Source organism: Sebastes umbrosus, chromosome 21 (genome assembly GCF_015220745.1).
Source record: "Sebastes umbrosus isolate fSebUmb1 chromosome 21, fSebUmb1.pri, whole genome shotgun sequence".
Classification (NCBI taxonomy): Eukaryota; Metazoa; Chordata; class Actinopteri; order Perciformes; family Sebastidae; genus Sebastes; species Sebastes umbrosus.
Window position 1 is genome coordinate 17,160,192 of NC_051289.1, and position 24,642 is coordinate 17,184,833.

At 39.3% G+C, this 24,642-nt stretch overlaps 3 protein-coding genes across 7 annotated transcripts; 2 read left to right on the forward strand and 1 right to left on the reverse strand.

Annotated features, from left to right (window-relative positions):
* The first annotated feature begins 23 nt into the window (after window positions 1-23).
* LOC119480876 lies at window positions 24-3,173 on the forward strand. Its single transcript, XM_037757497.1, has 3 exons — window positions 24-602; window positions 2,152-2,311; window positions 2,422-3,173. Exons 1-3 carry the CDS (start codon window positions 321-323, stop codon window positions 2,679-2,681), a joined length of 702 nt encoding a protein of 233 aa, XP_037613425.1. The 5' UTR covers window positions 24-320; the 3' UTR covers window positions 2,682-3,173.
* A 455-nt stretch (window positions 3,174-3,628) lies between these two features.
* On the reverse strand, window positions 3,629-12,256 carry thtpa (thiamine triphosphatase). 4 transcript variants are annotated; one of them, XM_037757494.1, is made up of 4 exons: window positions 12,217-12,256; window positions 5,069-5,138; window positions 4,293-4,787; window positions 3,629-4,191 (listed from the first exon to the last, which is right to left on the reverse strand). In XM_037757494.1, exons 1-4 carry the CDS (start codon window positions 12,253-12,255, stop codon window positions 4,091-4,093), a joined length of 705 nt encoding a protein of 234 aa, XP_037613422.1. In that variant the 5' UTR covers window position 12,256; the 3' UTR covers window positions 3,629-4,090. The 4 variants fall into 4 exon arrangements, with proteins under 4 accessions (XP_037613422.1, XP_037613420.1, XP_037613424.1 ...); XM_037757492.1 differs by having other exon boundaries at window positions 4,293-4,790; XM_037757496.1 differs by lacking the exon at window positions 12,217-12,256 and adding an exon at window positions 6,317-6,468.
* zfhx2 (zinc finger homeobox 2) lies at window positions 7,757-24,160 on the forward strand. 2 transcript variants are annotated; one of them, XM_037757450.1, is made up of 5 exons: window positions 7,757-7,920; window positions 12,826-12,984; window positions 15,525-15,585; window positions 15,987-20,185; window positions 21,072-24,160. In XM_037757450.1, exons 1-5 carry the CDS (start codon window positions 7,915-7,917, stop codon window positions 21,495-21,497), a joined length of 4,851 nt encoding a protein of 1,616 aa, XP_037613378.1. In that variant the 5' UTR covers window positions 7,757-7,914; the 3' UTR covers window positions 21,498-24,160. The 2 variants fall into 2 exon arrangements, with proteins under 2 accessions (XP_037613378.1, XP_037613377.1); XM_037757449.1 differs by lacking the exon at window positions 7,757-7,920 and adding an exon at window positions 8,362-8,505.
* Window positions 24,161-24,642: the final 482 nt, after the last annotated feature.

Sequence of the window (24,642 nt, forward strand, 5' to 3'; positions counted from 1 at the left end):
CAGAAACTATAACTCTTGTTTTGTTTGTTATTATTTTGTATCTGTTTTTATTTATTATATGTTCGAAATAAAGTCTTTCATTCATTCATTCATGTATTGATTGATAAACTATTGCTAATGTCTGAAGAGTTTCTCTGCAAACATTTTTTTTTTAGAAATAAATTGCAATGCACACATGCAGACACTTGTGACATCACAAACCGTGAAGCCAATCATGGTTCAATATGTCAACACACTGTACATCCACACAAGTGTCAAAGTAGACATGTGAAACTTGCAGCACAGAGTCAAGGTGGAGTGGCTATAGACTTGCTGTAACTATGTCAGACTGTACTTGTGCTGTTCTGGGCTGCAAACCAGAACCGGGATCTTCCATCCACTACTTGCCCAGGAACCCTGTGCTGAAGCAGCTATGGATGGACTTTATTTACAGACACAGCAGACCTGCAAACACAGTGGTGATCCGGATCTGCGGCGCACATTTTAGCAGCGACTGTTTCGTGAACTTTTGTCAAAGGTCCATGGGTTTTGCCAAAAAGTTGATCCTGAAGCCTGATGCAGTGCCATCAATTTACCCAGGCAGCCACCCAGGACTTCAGCACGTAAGTATTATATAAAGTAACCGAATGTTCGTCTCTTGTGGTTTTAAGCATTTAGGACGAGATGTCTTTTGCTTCAGGTCGTTCATCCGTTAAGTTATGGGCTGTGGTTGTGTGCTTTTGTAACCGTAAACCTGTCCTGCAAGAATCCTGCAAGAGGAGCTTACTTGGCACGTAAGGACGTAGCTGTGACGCAAGGACGCTGGTTGTGACGCTCTACGTATTGATTAACACGCTCCTGCAAAACGTCAACAAATGTCAACAACATTGGAACTGTAGTTTCTTTCTTACATAAAAGCCCTTAAAGTCATGAAAAACAAAAAATGCATTGAAACTTGAAACAGGTACAGACCTATAGCCTTTAATTTAATTTATTATTATTATCATGTATAATTTTACATATTTTATCTGTTCTTGTTATGTATGCACCTTGTCCTTTTACTCCAATGCAATGATCTATGAGCCATGTTATTTGTAAATTTGAATTTGTTCAATAAAAAAACAAACAAACAAAAAAAACATTGAAACTGTATGTCTAGTTCCCTCTTTGATAATTTCTTAACTTTATACATTTTTTTTCTATTTTATTATACTTGTTTGATATATATATGCCTCGTTTCTTATTTATCTTGTTGCTCTTGCTGTTTAGCTGTAAAATGAGAATTTTTTATTTATTTATTTATTATTATTATTTTAAATTTTCTTATTTTTCTGTTTTTTTTTTTGTCCTTTCCTTTTTTTTGTATATGTTTCATTTATGTTGCTATCGGATTTAATTCATTTATATGTATAAATGTAATTGTTTATGAAATTAATATAGGCAATACAGTAACAGAATATTGATTCATATTTGATCAGCGCTGCCTAGTTTGACCGTTAGATCGGAGTTTGCGAGTGATTGACAGCTGCCTCCGTTGAATGAACAGCCAATAGGAACGCTCTCTCTCTGAAATGACCTGTGATTGGCCAAAGTCTCCTGTCACGGGCTAGAATTTTTAAAACCTGAAAACAGAGCCATGATGAAGTGTAGAAGTCTAGTTTGAATTACAATATGCTGAAAGATTATTATAGATTTTTTGCCCAATGATACCAAAAATATTCTGCCTACTACAGGTTTAACACCCCCACCCCTCAAAAAACCCAACAAGGCATATTGAACCCTGAATCCTATAGACAGAATGTGTCTCACCTATTTGTATCAATCTTTAAAGTCTGGCTGTGTACACTAAATACACATATTTACTTTTTTTCATGAAACTTCTATGTTAATAATTTGTAAAGAATTTATTCAGTATAAGTTTTGTATGAAGGCTGCACTATATAGCTTTCTAAATCAGACATGCTGCAGTCTGCTATACCAAAAACAAAGCTGAAGTAAAGGTGGGTTAAATCAGTAAACATAGGCGTGGTTTAAAAGGTTAAAACTGTTAGAATATCATCTTGGTAACATCTATATTCATTCATGCTTTATGTATTACTTGTAATTACTGGGCGTTTCCTGTAAATATAACGCAACATTGAAATATTGCTTTGTTTTTTGTCTTTTATGAAGGGGCCAGCTGCATTGTGTTTAAAAAGAGCAGACGTGGCCTGTCAGTATAACTCAGTGGTCTTGCATGACGTTGGCCTCCAGTGTAGTCTTCCTGTGAACAGGACGAGGACTGTGGGGACCCAGCTGTCAGAACGCAGACTGATATACAGGAGAAGCCTGGGTGGGTGTCTCTCAAATGACTGATGACATGCTCTCTGTGTGAAAATGCTTACCCGTGTATCACATTACCCTATATTGTATGCAATCTGTTATTGTGTGTGTGCATCACAGGTGTCCAGACAAAGCTGCACACAACAGGTGCTGGTACAGTAGAGACGAGAACAGCAGAGCAATCCGTCGGAAGGCTAATTTCAAGCTCTCAGAAACCTCCTCCATCACCTCCGGCTGATTGGTCACAGCCTGAAATTGAAGATGATGATCAATGCGTGACAGTGGTAACTCATCTTTTGTTACAAGTCTCTTTCTCTCTCATGGAGGAATCACGTAGTATCATCACAGTACTGCAGAAATGGATGAGTGTGAGGATTTGAGTGAACTGACCGAATCCTCATTTTTATAGATGAAAACGCAGCAGCAGACTAAATCCTCCAGTGTCTGCATACTAATTACTATTTAATCTATCTTGCTTAACAACAGCATGCTGCAAAAATGAAAACAGTTCATTAAGTGCTTCCACTCATCTATTTCTACAGCATACCATTGGCAACACTACACTTTTAAGTTATCTCATTATAATGAGAAAACATCTGTTGTTATTGTAAAAAAAAAGTTTTGTCAATTTAACTAGATTATTCTCTCATTTAAAGGAACAGTGTGTGACATGTATGGGGGTCTATTCACATCTATATTAGTGTATAATCACCTGAAAATAAGAATCATTGTGTTTTTGTTACCTTAGAATGATCCGTTTGTATCTACAGATCTCTTCCTTCCTCGGCCGCCATGTTTCTACAGCCCAGAACGGTCAAACCAAACACTCACTCTGGAGAGGGCCATTCACATTTTTGCGTCAGCCAGCCACCGTAGTTCTCTTACACGTTTGACACACGGGAGCAAAGCAATGTACTGTTGTGGACGGGAGCAGCAGAAAAACTTATTTTAGCCACCTACAAGAAAGGCCCACCTAAAAAAAAATCAATATCAGTTTAAGTGTACGCTCTTGGTAGAATAGGACCAGATCTGGGTAGAATAAGACCCGATCTGGGTAGAAAAGGACAAGATTTGTGTAGAATAAAACCAGATCTGGGTAGAATAAGACCAGATCTGTGTAGAATAAGAATATATCTGGGTAGAATAGGACCAGATCTGTGTAGAATAAGACTAGAGCTGAGTAGAATAGGACCAGAGCTGAGTAGAATAGGACCAGATCCGTGTAGGACCAGATAAGGATCAGATCAGGGTAGAATATATTAGGACCAGACCAATGATGTCATTGGTCTGGTCCTAATGATCATAATAACTACTCATCACTAATATACTGTATGGGTTTTTTCATTTTATTTCTTTTCTTCAAAGAAAAATACAACACGATCAAATGTGTTCCAAAATGTTCCCTTTATACAATTCAACAGGTTTTTCTTTCTCTCATTCAGAACATATTGAAGACACAGAATCCATTGAGTTTGTTTTTGTTGCAATTTGTGTGAGGTTGACCCACATTTTTAGGTAAAATGCCTGGACTATATAGGACACAGCCACTGAGCACCCCGCAAGTGTTAATTTCAAGGACCTAATGCTGGTTTCTAAAGTTTCTAATTCAGGAAATGTCTTGAGAGATTCAGGTCTGTATGGTGATTAAACACAGTGCATCTTTACATTTTTTGTTTTAATAAAAATAGGCTTTCTAATACATAATACCCCCGTAAACAGATATGACTATGTACAGTACATCTTAAAGACTATTTATCCCTTACAGTTAGAGATTGTGTATAATAATGTCTTACAAAATATGTTCTCTCAGTAGTTTAGCATAGTGCTCTGGGTGATTTCTCTGGAGGTAAACATGCATTTTCCCTTCAACTCGCTTATCTCCAGTCAGACCTGTGAAGAAGAAGAAGAAAAAATATTTATAGAATGGAAATTGATATCTTACTTGATGAATATAAAACATGATACTGAATGCGTTTTTATTTTGAGCTCACCCAGCTTTCCAGCCGTTCTTTCGATCTTCTCCAAGGCAGACTGCACATCTCCTCCCTCTGGAACTAGGACCTCTATCTCTCCCACGTGATAGCCAAAGTCAGCTTGGTCGAGATCTATCTGCACCCCTTCCTCCTCTAAAGTGAATGACCGCCGATCTGTTGTAAACTTTGCGAAGCACACTAGATTAATTTTGCTCAGCCAAGAATCCTCCTCCTGTGAGTGGCTTGCCTCTGTCTCTCTGTCCTCACAAACATCTTGTATGACCTCTTTCACTCTCAGTTGAATTTCAGGCAGATTGGTTATCTCCTTGTAGCGGGAACACAGTGCTGCCGCTTTAGATTGTTCCCCAGACGTCTCTTCTGTCCCGTTGACCGTCGTCGGGCACTTTAACTCCCAGCATGCTTCACGTTTACGCAGCCACATGTCTCTCAGAGTCAGGTCAAACTTGGGGGTGTCAAAGTACTGGTCACAAAACTGCAGCTGACCAACACACACTGCTGAGTAAAAGAAACAGGAGGAGAGATAGATGATTTAAAAATGGATAAATAAATATAAAAATACTAACGAGGCTGATACAGATAATTAAACTTCATTATTAACAAGAGACAGATTGTCAGTGTCGCCACAGTTACAGTGCAATTCACAGCAATTAGTGTCATTAAATGAATTCCTTCAGTGACCATTTGGAAGTTGCCGCGGATCACAGCATCAGTTAAATGCCTCACTTCTAAATTCACCCATGCGTAAATGTGTGGTAGACAAATTAAACACGTACCCCCGATCTCCTCCAGTGTTTTCAGAGTGTCAGCATTGCACAGAAATTTTCTTTCCACTTCCACACTCATCTGAAATGACATAGTAATAAGATCAACACCTACAATAGTGTATGATTACAAATCCAGCTAAAGACTGCAAGCTTTAAGACTGATGTTAATCTTTTTAGTAAGTAACCTAATAGGAAGGTGTACATTTTATATAAGAATGTGTTTTTTTTTCATCATTAATTAAGAAGGCATTGACCATATTAAGAAAAACAAAAGTTTTGGGTATTTTGTTTTTTGATGCTTTTTCTTAGAAAACACCTTACAAAGTTTACACTCAAGATTAACAATAGCAGGGATCACTTATTCTAACACCTAGTCAAGATGTCAACATCTTGATTCCATTTTTTAAATGTATACATTAACCAATGGTAAAAAACAACAACAACTAAGTACATTTATTCAAGTACTGTGCAGTAAGTAGAGTACGGTTTTGAAGTACCTGTACTTTACTTGAGTACATCCATTTTTATATGCTACTTTTTATTTGCTTTGAACGACTACGTTTCAGATGGAAATATTGTACTTTTAGCTCCAACAGCTGTAGTTACTAGTTGACATTGTACATTTTTTATTTTTGTTTGTAAAATTATATAAATTATTTAAAGTTACCTTAACTTCAACCTGTTACATTAAAATGCATTTGACACAGTAATGAACCAGTAATGATAATATAATGGAACTATATATACATACATACATACATACATATGCATTTGACACAGTGACAAACCAGTAATAATAATATATTACAACTACACACACACACACATATTCATAATATTATAGTATTAATATTATAATAATATAAATCCCTTCTGATTTTTATGAGTAATAATTGTGGTATTACTTAAGTATAATAACTGCTTACTTTTTTCACCACCACTACATTCAAACTTTATTTACTCTGGGTTCTCAAAATTTTAGCTTGGTTGGTTTTTGAGAATTTCATAGTTATCCTTTTTAGTATTTTCAAGACCCATTGTAAACTGTCTCTGAATGCTCAAAACTAAACTGTTATTGTTGTATTAACTATATTACTATAAAGTAATATAGCAGGCACCTGTGTCATTATAAATCAGGGTGGATTCATTCAGCTGCTGTTGTAGACTCATACATGAACTACGAGTCAAAATCACCAAATTGAACAATAAAGTTAAAGAAAAACCATCATCCGTGTAGCGACCTGCACTTTCACACACCTTCACAAGTCAAGTCCTGAAATCCAAGTAATTCGGCATCAAAAGCAGCTACACATCAATCCCATCAGCCCATACACGTCAGCGAAGTGTTGTTGTTTTTTTTTTTGCACAGGCGCAATTAGAGCCACCTATCAGGGTGTTCAGGAACATCACTTCCTGTCCCAGTAACGCAGAGGAGCACATACAGATGGTGCAGCTTTAATCCTCTCTGCTGCTTCATGCATATTTATTGCACATACTCGACTGTTGTGATGTGCGCCACACCTATCATTTGATTAAAAACACATCACAATGTGGTCGCATGGTGCTGAGTAATGATATCTCTATTATTCAGCCTTAATTAACTCAGCACAGTCTTTGTGTTGGCACAAATTGGCAGAATGGGGATTTTTTATTCACCATTAATGTAAAAACGAGGATTTCACATTAAAGTGAAATATTTATTTTTATTATTATTATTTATCATGCATTTTTTTCTTTTTCTTAAATGTATTGCTCAATAAATAATTTAATCATACATTAATTAAGATGATAATCTAATATCTGCTGGGGTTACATAAGGGATTTGATTTCACATTAAAGGGGATTCCATGTAATCTAGGCATTGAAATACTTTTTTTTTTTTTTTTTTGGAAAATTATCTATCATGCATTTTTTTCTTTCCTTAAATTTATTGCTCAATAAAATAATTTCAGCATACATTAACTAATAATCTTAAGGCTACATAAGGGATTTTAATGTAAAATTTCACATTAAAGGGATTTCAATGTAATCTAGGCATTGAAATACTTTTCTTTTTATTATCTGTCATGCATTTTTTCTTTTTCTTAAATGTATTGTTTATAAAATAAATAATTTCAGCATATATTAGCTAGTAATCTTAAGGTTACATGAGTACAGTCTTTGTATATCATATCTCTTATTATTCAGCCTTAATTAACTCAGTCTTTGTGATGTGGTCCAAGTTGGCAGAATGGGGATTTTTTTATTCACCTTTTAATGTAAAAACGAGGATTTCACATTAAAGTAAAATAAATAAATACTTTTTTTTCTCATTTTTAATTACACATCATGCATTTTTTTTCTTTTCTTAAATTTATTGCTCAATAAATAATTTCAGCAAATTGGCAGAATGGGGATTTTTTATTCACCTTTTAATGTAAAAAAGTTCACATTAAAGGGGATTCCATGTAATCTAGGCATTGAAACACTTTTTTTTATTAAATGTTGTACAATCTATCATGCATTTTTCTTTTTTCTTCAATGTATTGCTCATAAAATAAATAATTTCAGCATACATTAAGCTAATAATCCTAAAGTTACATAAGGGATTTGATAGCCCTGTCTCTGTCTGTCCCCTATCTGAATGTCAGCAATCAGCCTAGGGGGGAGCTGTGGTCTGTTTACTAGACTAGAGGAGAAGAGGGGAAGGAGAGAGGGATATAATGAAGAGAGGGAGGGAGGGAGGGGGAGAACAGGAGAGAGAGAGGGAGAGAGAGAGAGAGAGAGAGAGAGGAGGGCAGGCAAAGAAAACTTTTCACTTCTAGAGGAGCCACGGAGGAAAGCGCGTGTGTGTGTGTGTGTGTGTGCGCGCGATCATGCAGGTAAGAATTCGCTAATTGCTTCCGAACTTTAATTAATTAAAAACGTCGATCGCGTTAATTGTGCTGTGTTGTGAAGCGCCTTGCGAAATGGCCTTGCGACTAGAAAACGGAGCATACTAATCCGATCTCTTATAGAAACCCAACATTAAACCCAAACTTTTTCTCTGTCTCTGGTTTCGCCTGCTAGTCTCTCTCTCCTAACACCACCTAACACCACCCCCATCGTCGAGGCACGTATACTCTCTTCTCCTAGCGTCTAATTCCTGCGCCAATTACGCATCGAAAGCTGTAATAAATGATAGTTTACATGGCCATGTGTTGCACCGGGAGTGTTTAAGGTATGGATTAGGACGCGTCAATACGGGATAAGGGGTGCTGGGCTGTGGGAGAAGAAGAGGAAGAGGAGGAGGAGGAGGAGTGTGTTCTAACACATCTGTAAGCGGAGAGCTGCTCCACACGTTCATTAATTAGACTGGCTTTAGTCCGGCGGTTGCTAGGCCTCAATTTGCAGAGCTTGTTGAGTAGCAACCAGGCGGCGGGGCGGTGCAGCGCTAGATGCCCGGCTGGCAGTGCACAATCACAGGGGTAAGGTTAAACTCGAGGCCGAGGCTTTTTTTACATAGTGTAATAGTGAGTTTGTCTTGTCCTGCTGGGTGAACTCTGCTCTGCTCCTCTGTGTGTGTTATTGAAGCTACCTTGAACCGAGTTAGTAGAGCAGGGAGTAGTTAATTATCTGAATGCTAAACTAGCTTAGCATAAGTGACACGACTATTATTAGCTTAAATGTTTATCATTTCTAACAACCGGTCCGAGGCTGTAACAACGGAGAAGTGGTGCCACTGCGGGTGTTTGTTGTTTTCAGTAAACTGTAACTGCTAACCAGCTCTACCAGAAAGACGACTGAGTGTGTTAATGCGACGTTAAGAGGAGCAGGAGGGGGCTTCTTCTCTCAGCCTAGCTAGGCTAGCTAATTGATTCCTCTCTGGCTAATTAGACTGATCATTAATTAGCCAACTATGAGCACAGCAGAGACATTTGGGTTATATCTTTTGGCTTTTTAAATTATGAAACTCGACATGAGGATTCTTGTAAACGTGATGTACACTCTGCAGATGTGTGGACTTGTCGAAACATTATCTTGGTCATATATAAGCCTGCTAGCTGGCTAATTGGTGTGACGAGGAAGTGAGGATTTGTAGCTGTGTTGGTATGTTCTCCTCGTTTTGGTTGCATTTTGCGATCATGATTGCTTGCAGAACAATACGGCAAAAAGCTGTGTACTAGTTGTCTATTTTGACTATTTGATCGTGCACGTCGAGCTTTATGAAGCATAAAGCAAAAAATACATGTATTAAATGCAGTGGAGTGTTACTCCACTGCATTTAATACATGTCATGTGCACGTGTGATATCAGATCAGTTTGTGGAAAGTTGCAACAAGGTATAAATCTTGTATCTAGAGTTTACAACTGTAAACCTAATGAAAAGCATTAGATGCATGTTCCTTTACATTACGAAGTGTTGCTTTATTGTGTAGTTTGATACTGTCATTGTAAGACAGTGAATGCTTGCAGAACAATCCAGACTAGTGGTCTATTTTGACTAAAAGTTATTTGATGGTGCACGTCAAGCTTTATGCAGCATATTTAATATATTTGGTCAAAACTGTGAGGAAATAAGTGGTTGGAGAGACTCATTGTAAATACAGTGCATGTTATGAATTAGATTGAGTGTTACTCCACTGCATTTAATACATAAGTTTGTTGAAAGTTGTAAAAAGGTATGAAACAACGGATCCAGAAATCCAGACTAGAACAGTTATTTGTGTATTCGTGCTCGTCGAACTTTATGCAGCATATTTAATATATTGGGTCAAAACTGTGAGGAAATAAGTGGTTGGAGAGACTCATTGTAAATACAGTGCATGTTATGAATTAGATTGAGTGTTACTCCACTGCATTTAATACATAAGTTTGTTGAAAGTTGCAAAAATGTATGAAACAACGGATCCAGAAATCCAGACTAGAACAGTTATTTGTGTATTCGTGCACGTCGAACTTTATGCAGCATATTTAATATATTGGGTCAAAACTGTGGGGAAATAAGTGGTTGGAGAGACTATACTTTTTGTCAATACAGTGCATGTTATGATTTGGATTGAGTGTTACTCCACTGCATTTAATACATGTCATGTGCACGTGTGATATCAGATCAGTTTGTGGAAAGTTGCAACAAGGTATAAATCTTGTATCTAGAGTTTACAACTGTAAACCTAATGAAAAGCATTAGATGCATGTTCCTTTACGTTACAAAGTGTTGATTTATTGTGCAATTTGATACTGTCATTGTAAGACAAAGTGAATGCTTGCAGAAAAATCCAGACTAGTGGTCTATTTTGACTAACAGTTATTTGATGGTGCACGTTGAGCTTTATGCAGCATATTTAATATATTTGGTCAAAACTGTGAGGAAATAAGTGGTTGGAGAGACTCATTGTAAATACAGTGCATGTTATGATTTAGATTGAGTGTTACTCCACTGCATTTAATACATCAGTTTGTTGAAAGTTGCAAAAAGGTATGAAACAACGGATCCAGAAATCCAGACAAGAACAGTTATTTGTGTATTTGTGCACGTCGAGCTTTATGCAGCATATTTAATATATTGGGTCAAAACTGTGGGGAAATAAGTGGTTGGAGAGACTATACTTTTTGTCAATACAGTGCATGTTATGATTTGGATTGAGTGTTACTCCACTGCATTTAATACATGTCATGTGCACGTGTGATATCAGATCAGTTTGTGGAAAGTTGCAACAAGGTATAAATCTTGTATCTAGAGTTTACAACTGTAAACCTGATGAAAAGCATTAGATGCATGTTCCTTTACGTTACAAAGTGTTGATTTATTGTGTAGTTTGATACTGTCATTGTAAGACATAGTGAATGCTTGCAGAACAATCCAGACTAGTGGTCTATTTTGACTAACAGTTATTTGATGGTGTTGTCGAGCTTTATGCAGCATATTTAATATATTTGGTCAAAACTGTGAGGAAATAAGTGGTTGGAGAGACTCATTATAAATACAGTGCATGTTATGATTTGGATTGAGTGTTACTCCACTGCATTTAATACATCAGTTTGTTGAAAGTTGCAAAAAGGTATGAAACAACGGATCCAGAAATCCAGACTAGAAACAGTTATTTGTGTATTCGTGCACGTCGAGCTTTATGCAGCATATTTAATATATTGGGTCAAAACTGTGGGGAAATAAGTGGTTGGAGAGACTATACTAATTGTCAATACAGTGCATGTTATGATTTGGATTGAGTGTTACTCCACTGCATTTAATACATGTCGTGCACATGTGATATCAGTTTGTTGAAAGTTGCAAAAAGGTATGAAACAATGGTATCTTTTATCTAGAGTTTACAACTGTAAACCTAATGAAAAGCATTAGATGCATGTTCCTTTACAAAAAGCTGTGTTGTGAAATCCAGACTAGAACAGTTATTTGATCGTGCACATCGAGCTTTATGCAGCATATTTAATATATTGGGTCAAAACTGTGGGGAAATAAGTGGTTTTGAGAGACTCATTGTCAATACAGTGCATGTTATGATTTGGATTGAGTGCTACTCCACTATATTCTGCATTTAATACATGTCATGTGCAAATGTAATATCAGATCAGTTTGTTGAAAGTTGCAACAAGGTATGAAACAATTGATCTTTTATCTCTAGAGACTTTACAACAGTAAACCTAATGAAAGCATTAGATGCATGTTCCTTTACATTACAGTGACAAACCAGTAATAATAATCTAATACAACTACACACACACATAGATTATATTATAGTATTAATATTATAATAATATAAACCCCTTCTGATTTTTATGAGTAATAATTGTGGTATTACTTAAGTATAATGTCTGCTTACTTTTTTCACCACCACTGCATTCAAACTTTATTTACTCTGGGTTCTCAACATTTTAGCTTGGTTGGGATAGTAAGCCTTTTTAGTATTATTTTGTATTTTCAAGACCCATTGTAAACTGTCTGCGAATGCTCAAAACTAAAATGTTACTGTTGTATTAACTATATTACTATAAAGTAATATCGCAGTATAATAGGGAGCTCCTGTAGCCGCACCTGTGTCATTATAAATCAGGGTCGAATCATTCAGCCCGAGCTGCTGCTGTAGACTCATACATGAACTACGAGTCAAAATTACCAAAATGAACAATAGAGTTTAAATAAAATTGCCATCCACGTAGCGAACTGCACTCTTACACACCTTCACAAGACAAGTCCTTAAATCCAAGTAATTCGGCATCAAAAACTGAGCAACACATCAATCTGATCAGCCCATACACGTCAGCAAAGTTTTTTTTTGCACAGTCGCAATTAGAGTTGCAACAAGGTATGAAACAATGGTATCTTTTATCTAGAGTTTACAACAGTAAACCTAATGAAATCATTAGATGCATGTTCCTTTACATTACAAAGTGTTGCTTCATTGTGTAATTTGATACGGTCATTGCAGACAAAAGAGTTGGGAACCTCCCTACAAAACATGGTTAATGGTGAATGAAACTTCAAAGACCTGTAAGAGTGGGATACTGATCTAGGATTAGTTTTACTGTTTAAACGGGACACGGCATGCCTATTAAAAAGATATGGTAACTGATTTCTGATTGTGGTTTCAAATAGTTAAATGCATCAAAGCATGATAAGTGCTGGTCACCTAGCTAAGGTGTGTAACCAATAAGTAAGAGTATACTTTTATCTTGGTGGGTGCAGCTCACATTTTCCTTTGTTTCTCTTTTCTGTTTTGCATTTGTGATGAATAATAACGGCTCCAGAAAGAGTAGGATTCTCTAACATCTATTTTTTGTTTTGTTAGGAGGAGTCTGGAGAGACAGTGAGCAGTGAAAGCAATGGAGTGGCAGAGTGGCTGTGCCCCCTGTGCCAAACAGGGCAAACAGACAGACCTTCCCTGTCTCTACATCTCACTGAGCAACACAGCGTACTTTCATCTTGTGTCGACAAACTGCTGGACATTGTAAGTACGGCCGGGCTATTCTCCCTGAAGGGTAGAACTTGATTACTTTGGGTAGTGCATCAATTATGTGCGTAATGTTTAATGAGCCCACTTGTTGCTGGCTGATATACAGGGGTTGGACAAAATATCAGAACGCCTTGCAATGCTGTGGCTCTGCAGTAAATACAAATTATGGGATGCGGCAAGGAAAACTGCATTAGCAAAGAGGAACAGCAGTCACAACTTTCACCAACATTTAAAATGACTCTTTAAAAACGCATGAGCTTCACCAAATCAGTATTCACTGCTGGGCTAGTGTATTATAATTTGTTTTACTTTTTAAATGTCCACCCTCTGTAGTATATGTTATGGTGTATGGGTATATGAGAAAGAAACCCTTAGATGGATATCTTTGTTAAGCCCCTGGTTTGGTCACTCATTCAACATTTGAAAAACACACACAGACAAAGAGACACAAATAAGTCGGGCACGTTTTAGTAAACCAAAAAGTTTATCCTTTGACGTTCCAATGTGTAACTATTGCTGGGTAATAACATATGTTATTACCAGGTTATAGCATATGTAAGTGCTCATCAGAATTCATATCTAAGTTTTTCTTTTTTTATTCAGCTGTTATTTTATTAAAATACAATATCTAACTAAACATAAAATGTCTATTACATTTCTTAATAAAAACCTCAGCTTAACAAAGTAATGTTCAAGATTATTTACACACAATCGTGAAAATATACACTTACTTATGCATAATCCATTAATACATTAGTTATATGAGTAATTAGTAGTATGAATTGTGACAACAGTTTTATGACATACTGTTTAATGACTTGTTTGTGCAGATTCACTTTTGGCAGTCAGCATTTTAGTAGGGCTGTCCAGAATACCATTTTTGGGTTATGAAGCTTCGGTGATAAATATTTAAAGGTATTCGAAGCTTCGGGACAGCGCTGCTGCTGCACTACTGTACACAGACGCACCTCTACACATAACAAACAGCAGTATCCGTCTGAGAATAACTAATAATTATTAATGTTAAATATGAATAATGAATAATATGGTGGGATTATTCCGTATTTCATGGGCTATTTTGGGATTTATACATTATTATTATTTTAATATATATACATATATATATATATATATAAAAATAAATAAAAAGCATTTGAATACTGATTTGGAGGTTGATTACCATGGCAACGGTCAGCCCTACACTTTAGTGTTAGTGTTAATTATTTTTAATAGTTTGAATATTTGTATGTTTGCTAAGGTAACGGTACACAAAAAATTCCCGGTTCGGTATGTACCTCGGTTTTGGGGTCCCGGTTCGGTGCGTATTTAGTACAATAGAGAAAACAAAGAAAATGCAAAAAATAACTTTTTCATTTATTTTGAGAATGATAAACATTCAACTGTTGCTCATTGGTCATAATTCTTAGTTTAACTAAGGCACTCAAATAGTGGCACATTGTCAATAAAAAATAGGTAAATAACAGAAACGTCTCTAATGTAAATGTAACCCAATCAATAAATTATTGGATCAATAAAATGTTTCTGATTCGGTAATGTCCCATCATAAGACTCTGACCTATTGATCATTCCTGAACTGCAGCTTGTGCTCGTTCATACAGGGCAGGCACAACGGACTGACTGTAATGTACACGTGAAGGCACATTATAGCGAGGCTCAAAACACTTTGACCATATGCTTTAATTCTGTATCGCCTGTGGTCACACATGCAGCGATGAACACTCTTATACCATCATTGGCACGATCTGAATCTGCAGTAAGAGGCTGCCTGAACGCTGCGGAGAGAAGGACCCGCAGTCCAGTCTGTTTTTGTTTCATTTTGCCCGACACTTTGAGGTGACATCGTTGTAAATTAAATGTTTGAAGTGTATCCACAGACATAGCCGCTTTCAGTTTAGCAGTGTCGGCATACAGTTTGACTTAAATTGTTGTCAATTGAGCTTGACTAACCGGGCTAAACCAACTAGCATGCTGCCAAAACTTTCCCGGATTAAACATAATCGCGCGCTAGAATTTCTGTTCTGCGCGTGCGAGTAGGGGACCTAAACAGCTGGGTGTACCGAAAGGATGCCTCATACCGAACGTCCTGTACTGAACAGCTCAACAAAAATTCATGCACCGTTGCACCCTATTGTTTGGATTAACCAGCCAAATATGTCAGTGTGAAAGTATTTGCTGAGTAGAGATCAAATTAGAAAAAAATTAGCACCTCAATGCACACACTATTTGTAACGGGTCCATAACAATTTAGTATGTTGAGTGTTAAGAAATAGAGGGAATCTTATTGGTAGATGAAGTGATCAAAGACTGCGTAATTTATACCCTCAGGATAATTTGTAAATTAGAGGCTAGCCAAGTTTGCTATGTGTAATATAACCACACATCAATGAGTCACGCCCAAATGTTGTGCTGCTCCAAAGCTACATAGCATTCAGCTCATCTGAAAGGAGGCTTTGCAGAGTTAGAGTTGGCTATGGGGATTTTGTTGACACTCTCCTTTCATTTTCTTTTAACAGGCTGTTCTGAAACAGGGTGCCATTGGAGGAGTACAGGACAAAAGTGCTCTGAAGTCTTTAGGTGAGTGTAAAAAATACTTAAGAAAATCACAAAAGAGCACTGTAAAAACACACATGCGTCCTTTTCTTAATTTTTTTATGATAACATTGGAGAAGTGCAGTAATAAATGCCCTTTTTCCCAGCCAAAGCTGATTTAGTCCAAAAATTGATTATTATAATGTGGATTTTTTTTGTGGCACTAAAATCGTGTTGTGCCTATTTCAAGACTATGTAAAGAAAAAACAAAGAAAGGCATTATAGATGGAAAGTTGCCCCTGATGTGGTTTGGCTGGCTGCAGGTGGGTAAAAAAGGTTGATATTTACTGATAAACTGTTACATTCAGTATGCAAATGTGCACTTCTGTTATCAGTCCTCCATTTATGAGAACATAAAAGTTAAACCTGTGTATTCATTTTACCAGGTGCCGAATCTTCACAACTGAAGCACGCTGAAGACGTCGGTTCAGATCCCTGCCAGTCTAGTGAGAGTTCAGACGCTACCCAGACGCTTGGAAACAAAGAGATGGAGGAAGAAAGAATAATGAAACAGGAGGGAGGTGAAGCTGAGCCAGAGCCAGAAGAGGAGGGAAATCCACTCACAGGAGCCAAACAGCAAAATGCAACTGAAAACAAAGAAATCCCAGACGGTAGTGAGAAGTCAGTTGTTAAAAACGTTGCGCCAGCTGAAAATAACACCCAGTCATTCAAATGCAATGCCTGCCTGGAAACTTTTCCTGGCAGAACTGCCTTGAAAGTTCATTACAACTCTGCATCCCACATTCAGAGGATGACAACAGGCTCTGTAAAACAAGGTGGGGACATTGATCCCCCGGCCCCCTCAGTTCCTGTGCTATCTCGGCCATATATATCAAACAAACCCTACCAGTGTGCTGTATGTCGAGTCTCTTACAATCACGCCATCACCCTCGAGAGCCATATGAAATCTGTGTTGCACCAGACCCGCAGCAGAAATGCTGGAATTGCCGCACTTGCTGCAAACAGCGCAGTTTCCACTGCTAGTTTGGGAGGTACCACCACCAGCGCTCTAAACACTGTAGTGACCACATCTGGAAGTGGAACCAGTCAGTTAGTTACCACCACCAACTGCACTGCTCCCGGGACCTTGATGGTGACTACCACAAAAGACGGAGAGCAGATTCAAACTTCCCAAGTGGCTCCCTCCCTCCTCACCTCCCCTGTGGCCTCGGCTCAGGCGGTCTCAGCCTTTCTCACCCTCCTCACATCTAGTCCCAACACCCTCTCGCACTCCCTCCTCCCCTCCCTGTTCGCGGCCGGTGCTGCTCCTGGTGCCGCCATGTCTCAGCTCGTGCCTCAGCCTCAAATGGTCATGCCCTTGATCTTGAATGGGCTCCAAGCCCAAACCCAGCAGCACCAAGAGAACCAGCAAGGCCAGCTCCTAGCCCAGTGTGTGCCATTCGTAGGTCTCAGCACAGCCCAGCAAGCCCTCCTAACCCAAAGACTTAACAGCTTACAGAACCAGTGGCCCTCTGCAGGAGTTCCAACAAACATACAGCTCTGCCAGGAAGAGCAAAAACAGACTATAAAGAGTGAGAGAGAACAAAAAAGACAGGACAGTGATGAGACAGCTGAAGAGAAGGTCTCAGATCAGATCAAGGACAGGAATAGCTGGACTACAGAGAACATTAAAACAGAGAAGCTTAAGGATGAGGACAGTAAAGAATCTGCACAGTGTCCTAATATAGAAGGCAAAGTGGAGGTTGAGAATAATGAAGACAATGGGAAGGCACATAGAGATAGCACAACAGATGGAGACAGCTCGACTAATCAGTTGGACCTGGAAGGTGATAAAGCAGCTAGCCTCAATCTCTCCCCAGCGGGCACAGAGAAGAGCCTCCGCAATAAGAATCTCTCGCCTTCTGCATCTGTGCCCAGCAACTATAGCCTCAGTCCTTTAAATTTAAACCTTACACTTAGCCCTGATTCCACTCCTCAAAAATCACAATCGGGCACGAGCCCTTGCGGCTCTCTTGGCACCCCGAAATCCAGCCCGAGGACAAATGCCTTAACTAGCAGTCAAGCTCGACCCCATTGTAATGCAATGGGATCAATTTATCCAGACCTTCCAACGCTGTCAGAGTTCCAGTCGGAGGTTCTCTGGGCGTTCTTCGAGTCGCGTAGTGAGGCTGATGCTGCGAGTCCTCCCCGCGAGGACTGCGAGGCGCTGGGCAGAGAGGTAGGGCTTTCAGAGGAAGAGGTACGCAAATGGTTGAGCCAAGCCAGACATGCAAAACAGAGGCAGAGGGCGGCAGAGATGGAACACCTGCGACGCTTGGCAGGGTATACAAGGCATGCCCAATGTTCAGACAATGACTATGATGACGAGGAAAGCTCCCTGGTTATAGCAGAAGGTGAGGATGACGTTGAAGCGTCAGGTAGTCAGGCAATGGATTTGTCTAGTACAAGAGGGAAACGCAGACGGAGAGTTTTGGGAAGGGAGGGTCAGGGAGATTCCTGTCTTACTTCTGACTCAGAAAACGAGGTATACACCTCTGTCATTGTGTCGGATGAGGAAAGTCAGAATGGGTCTATGAGGGAGGGTCCTGAGAGCCCTGCTAAAGATGAGTCACAGTGGGAAGTCCACGGTGATAAGGGGCCAATGGGAGGAAAGGTCTTGCGCTCCACAACTGTGTTTCTCTCCGATGCAGAGGATGAGTATGAAGATGAGGAGGGTGGAGGGGGTCAGAGGGCCAAGAGGAAAAAACGAAAGGGGGAGTTTGAGCGTGACGAGGTGGAGGTGAAGAAGGAGAGACAGGACCCAGATGTGGATCTGGAGTTGGAGGCCCAAGGGGATCCCCCACAGTCCCACGCTGAGATTCCAACCAGTGCTCTTCACTCACTTCCCCTGTCCCTTGCTCCTTTTTCTACTCAGTTCCTCAGCCCCTATGTCCTCTCTCTTACTCCTTCGTTGATTGATGGGAGTAAAGTACCCATCTTTACTAACCCACCAACTATCACACGCTTCTCCAGCTCTCTTCTCTCGCAGTCTCTCTCCTCCCACAGCCAAACTTCCCACTACCTGTCCAACGGGGGTGACTGTGAGTCCGCTCTGGATCTCAGCATGGGGAAAAACAATAAATCTGCTTCTTCCTCATCATCTCTGGCTGATAAAATTGCAGCACAGAAGGGACAGCTGCTAGACGGGCTTGGCTTGAGGCCCACATCCAAAGGTCTGGTAGTCGTGCAGGTGAAGCCCGAACCTGTTACTTCCATGCTCTCTTCCAACAGCAGTATGAGTCTGGTGCACTGCAACAACATGACGAAGTCCAGTATTTACATGAGGGCAGCAGAGAAAATGAACGCCACACTAATGGAAAGGGAGCGAGAAAAGGAGAGGGAGAAGGAAAAGGAGAGGGAGCAGCAGCAGAGGAAGTCCAAAGGAAAAAGGTATCGGGATATGCGACGTTCAAGGACCATCATTCAAGCTGAACAACTTGACATTCTGTATGGCTGCTATTTCAAAGACCCGAATCCTGGGAAACATGAGTTTGAACAGATTTCAGAGTGGGTCCACCTTCCAAAGAAGGTTGTTCAGATTTGGTTCCAGAACATGAGGGCAAGGGAACGAAAGGGCGAGGTCCGATTCATCAGTGATGGGACCCTGGCGGCGGTTGGCAAACCTCTCATCAAATTTACATGGCCTCTTTCCAAACCCATTTTCTCCAACAAGCCAGCTCCAAATAACACTGGGTGCATTACAACTACTCCAATTGTGCGCACCCTCATAAAGACAGAGAGGGAGCCTGTAAAGGAGCTGGGCAAGCCTATTGTGGTGAAAAAAATTGCTCCAGTTCCTATCAAGCCCAAGGAGATAGTTTCCTCTACCACAGTGTCTACTGTGAGCAGCAGTGCTTCTGCAGTGCCAAAGACCAAGCTCGAAACCACCAGCAACATCACAATGGTCAAAGTTGCACCCAAAGTCAGCACCCCTGTCCTTTTACCACCACCCAAGGAGCCAATCCCCATTGCCCCACGGCCGGCCCAGAAACGAAAGCTAGAAGAGGAGAGCGAGGAAGAAAAGACTGATGAGGAGAAAGACAATGAGAACGAGATGGGTCCTGGACCAGGGACCACTAACCGCATGGTGCCCAAAATGTCCACAACTCTCATCAACAGCAGGCCTCCTGCCACAACAGTGGTGCCACAAAAACAGAACGGGCTCAACTACTGGACCCCCAAGATCCCCATTAAGATCAACACTCTATCGAGAGAACAACTGGCTCTTCCAACACACGCGTCTCCTCGTACCATCCCCCCTCCTCCCACCCCCAGCATTGCGCCAGTCAGCCCGAATACACCCAGCTTTGCCAAAGTGGCCAGCCCCTCCACCCCGATGCTAGCTAAATCAAGCCCGACGGAAAGCAGCTTTCTGCCCCACTCATCCAGCCGTAGGCCACGCACACACTTGTCCTGCCTACAGCTGTCCATTCTGCAGTCCTGTTACGAGACCTGCGCCCACCCTAATGCCATGGAGTGCGAGGCGATCGGCACCGAGCTCAACCTGCCGCTCAAGGTGGTGCAGATCTGGTTCCAAAACACCAGAGCCAAGGAGAAGCGCTGGAGACTGCAGCAAGAGAAAATGGTAAGCTGGCAAGTAGATGTACAGTACAGTTTTTTTAAAAAGTCTTTGGTACAAAATCACTTCATTGTTTATACAGTAAGAAAGACTAATCACAGCAAGGTAGGTCACTGACTTTTTTTTTATTGGCATCACATTGCTGCTTTGCATCTTTTATTTTAGGGTTAATTTTATATCGTATGTTTACTTTCAGTGGAATAAAATTGTCATGCACTTGTTATTTTACAAAATTTAATGAAATTACCTGAATGATTTCAAGCAAATTGTACTTAAAAATCAGGGCTGCACAATTTTATCGAAACTGCAATATGGCTTACTGCAATTTTCAAATCGCAGAATGAGGAGGAAATCACTATTTGTTAAAGGTGAAATGTGTGTCAAAATACCATTTTGAATTCTACAGACTTAAGAAAACATCTGTTTTTGGTACAGATCCCCACAAAAATCACACCATAATCATTTTACTATATTTTTCAATGAAGAAATATTAATGTAAATATTATCATTTCATCTCATAAATATCGTAAATCATATAGAAATTGCAATATCAGTCAAAATAATTGCAATTAGATATTTGAAAAGTTGTTTTCTGCATAGCAGTGGTGCACAGTTCATTATTTAATTCATTAATTGTGATAAAAATCGTGTGTTTATATACTTTTGTAGTACTAGTATTGCTTAGTTTTGTATTCTCAAACTATTGCTCAAGAACACATTGTCTATAAAAAAATGTAATCAAAATTAAATATTGCTGTCAAAAATACAGAATTGTGCATGTTGCAATTATGTAGATGGTTCAGTCAAACTTGTAACAAAATGTGAACTTTAAATGATATATGACATTAAACCACTCTGGTCCTGTCTATCCACCCCACCTTCCCATTTCCAGTCTCCTATGGCAAGTGGAAAGGTGGACATGAGCTCAGGAAGCTACCTGCAGTACAACGCTCTCAAAGCCAATCGTCCCATCCTGCCCAAACCTGTTCAGCTCACCGTTACTGAACCTCCAGCTACCCCGATGGCCGGCCAGCCAGTGCCAAAGGAGACCCTGACAGGCCGCTGTGACGCCTGCAACGTCTCCTTTGAATCCCGGGCTGCAGCGAGGGCCCACGTCTTCTCCCCGCGTCACCTGGCAACCCTGAGAACCACTAACTTTGGCCAGCCCACGACGCTCGTCAACAAGAACGGAACCGGTAACGGCGGACCTGGCAGCATCGTGCCGGGCTCACAGGTCCCTCACTCCACTCCGGTAACCAGCACCGGAGGGGAGCTTGTTATCGAGTCGCCTCCACCGACGGCCACCAGCAACAGTTAAAGACTCAGATCAGGATTGGTCTGCACACTGACTATTCTTGGACCCATTTGGGCTCCTCAGATTTTAATAAACAAATTTGAGCACTAATCCTCAAAAGCTAATATTCTTTAGTTTTTGAAGTTGGCTCCCCCTGCACCTGCTATCCCTTGCTCAACCTTCACTGACTCAAAATCCATTAATCTATAAAGTCACCTAAAATCCAATACAACAGCAGACTATTTCCATGCTGCTTCACACTAACTCAGTTGCTGTCTGATAAGTGATGAACACATCTCAAGTCTCCCTCAACCTTCACACACTTTATCCAAACATTTTTGGTCCTAAGCCTGTGGTTATATATTACCTTTCTTCAATGACCTTCCTATAATTTGTAAAGGCATTCTTGCCGTGCTTGAACTGTGCTACCCTAAAGACTGATGCAAAAGTGTTTCCTCTTTTGGAAGTGGCCATTTGATGGTAGGCCTGGAAACTTTTTGGGATAATAACATAAAATAACTCCCAGTTTTCTCCTGTGGAATTGTTTTTTCTCATGCCTACTTTCACTTCTAGGGCAAAGATTGCTTGGATATAATATGACTGGACTGAACCATTGGGAGAGGAAGAACTGGTATTGACTGTCACCTTTTTATTTGCTACAAGAGTGTGATCTGAAGAGTGTTGTGTCCACTTATTTGGGATTTAAAAAAAAAGAGGTACTTTAGAGAGAATAGGGCTGTTGAATTGTCCCCATTTACATGTTTTCACGACAATCCAAATAGACAGGGCAAAAAGAGAGGCTGAGGAAAGTAGAATCTTGGCATACCGCACTTTGACACATTTTACATTGTTTGAAATGTTTTTAAGCATTCTGATGCAGGTGTATTTTTATGAAAAGATACATTAATGCATGTTGGATGCCTTAATATAAATCACGTGAAATAAATTTTTGCTAGTCTAATGAGACATGCTTTAGGTGTGAGCATAATATTGTGCAAGAAGCAGACCTGGGTATGTAAATGAAGAGCTCTGTGGCAAAATGCTTTTATATCCATCTTTGGGGAAATATCTGAATGTCATATTCTGTATCTAGATCATAGCAAATCCTGCCTGTGAAGTCGTCAGCATCCTCTTGGCCAAGGACTATAATTACATATGTACCAACTATCTTGTTTTTTTAAACATTTTGTTGATCCTGTGTATTTCACTTTTCCTCAAAATGGTGTATATCTCATTTTGAAATGCAGCTCTTCAAACCGGTTGGGGGAAAATAAACGCTTTCACTCACTGTGGGTGTGTTTAGAAATATGACCGCCTTAAGACGAAACCCCACCAGGTATATGAATTCAAGCCCAATGTAATCAATTTCATCCTCACCTGGCTCTGAGGGTCAGACCGATTTTCTTAAATTTACAGTTTTCTTTGCCACGAATACTGTGCATAAGACAGGAAAGTTAAGTACTCATTTTATTTGCTTCGATATTTATACAAATGCCAATAGAAGCAATTAAAAACTGGTGTAACAGATTTATATTTAGGTCAAAAGCCAAGCCTCTAGAAATATTAAGAGAACAGGGCTTGAGATGGGCTGTTCCCCTTACTTTTCCCCCCTCGTTTTGTTCAGTTTTGATACAGAGTTACTAATTCTGGTAATGTACGTGCTGTGAAATGAGATCTCATATCTGGAAACCATGACAAGGGAGAAAGTTGGGTATTACTAGTATCCTCAAGGGACTAATGAATACTCGAATACTACTTTCGAATTGAAAGCAAATTTGGGAAACATTAAATGTGTTGACTGAGAGCTAATAAGATGGTGCTGTGTTGAAGGACACATAACATACTAAAGATGTTTTCCTTCGAATTAAGTTGTATATTAATGTTACTATTGATAGTTTTAACAAAATGCAAAACTAAAACATGAACTTTTGTAAAGAAATATATTAAAAAATAACTGATATTCCAAAGTAATCCTCCCTTTGCTTTCTGTCATTCAAAAACCAAAAAGCAATCTTGAGGTCGACAGAGAGCAGGAGAGGTGTTCGTAAAATGCAAACTGTAAAGGACATCCCACGGCTTGACACTTGCACTAGTCCACAATTTTTGCACAAGCTACAGACATTTCAAATGAACACAGCCATTAACACGACATTAAGAGTCACTTGGTGTGGTTTTTTGGAACGAGGAGGGTAACAATGTCCTTTCATGAGTAATAATTTGTACTCCTGTTGGAAACTGTATCTTGTGTGTAAAGCAAGGACTGGAGTGCTTTAACTTCAAGACTGGGATTACACACACGCACACACACAGACACGGTGTTGCACTGTCCAAACTAGATAGGTTTTTATGGAGATCTGCTTTTTATTCTCTTACGTTTCATTGTCACTTTGATTATCACTATTGTTATAACTGTACTACTACTTATACGATTTATCATTACTACCCCATCACTGTTTTTTGATTATTATTGATCCATAATGGTTTTTAAATGCCACCTCTCTGCTCAAAAACAGTATGGTATTCCTATGAATATTGAACAATAATAGTGGCAGTGTTGTTATGAATTGTTAGATTTTTGATTAAGCTTATTTCTTTTCCTCCTCACTTGTACCGGCCTTTTTTGTGTTTGGTCTCCATTATGCTTTCTTTGATATACAGAAAAAGAAATAAAATCAGTTGAACAACAACACCCTATGTGTGATTGCGGTGCCATTGGGGGGCATGTGTTTGTACTTTTTTTGTGTTTTCAAGATTCAAGATGTTTATTGTCACGCCGGTTATACAGATACAATCGTGTGAAATGCTTTTTGCTGAGAAGCTCCATTAAAATAATAAGTTATATTACAATTATAAAAGGAAATACTTTGTACAAGGGCATATTAAGACCATATGTGTGTGACAAGGGTTTAAATTCTTGATATAATTCTTTTTACCTGAGTGGCATATTTTAAATAAAGGTCACTCAGGCTACACTGGGGGAGACAGTTTTATATGACACACTCAAAAATGTGCCTGGAATTAATTTGCTGAACAATTTATTTAAAAAAAAATTTTATTTCAAAATGACAGAATACATAGTAACAGCAGAAAACATTAAAAACATTTACATACAGAATTAGCATAGAGAAAACATAAACAAGGAGCTATGCCAAACAAAAGGACAACAGAA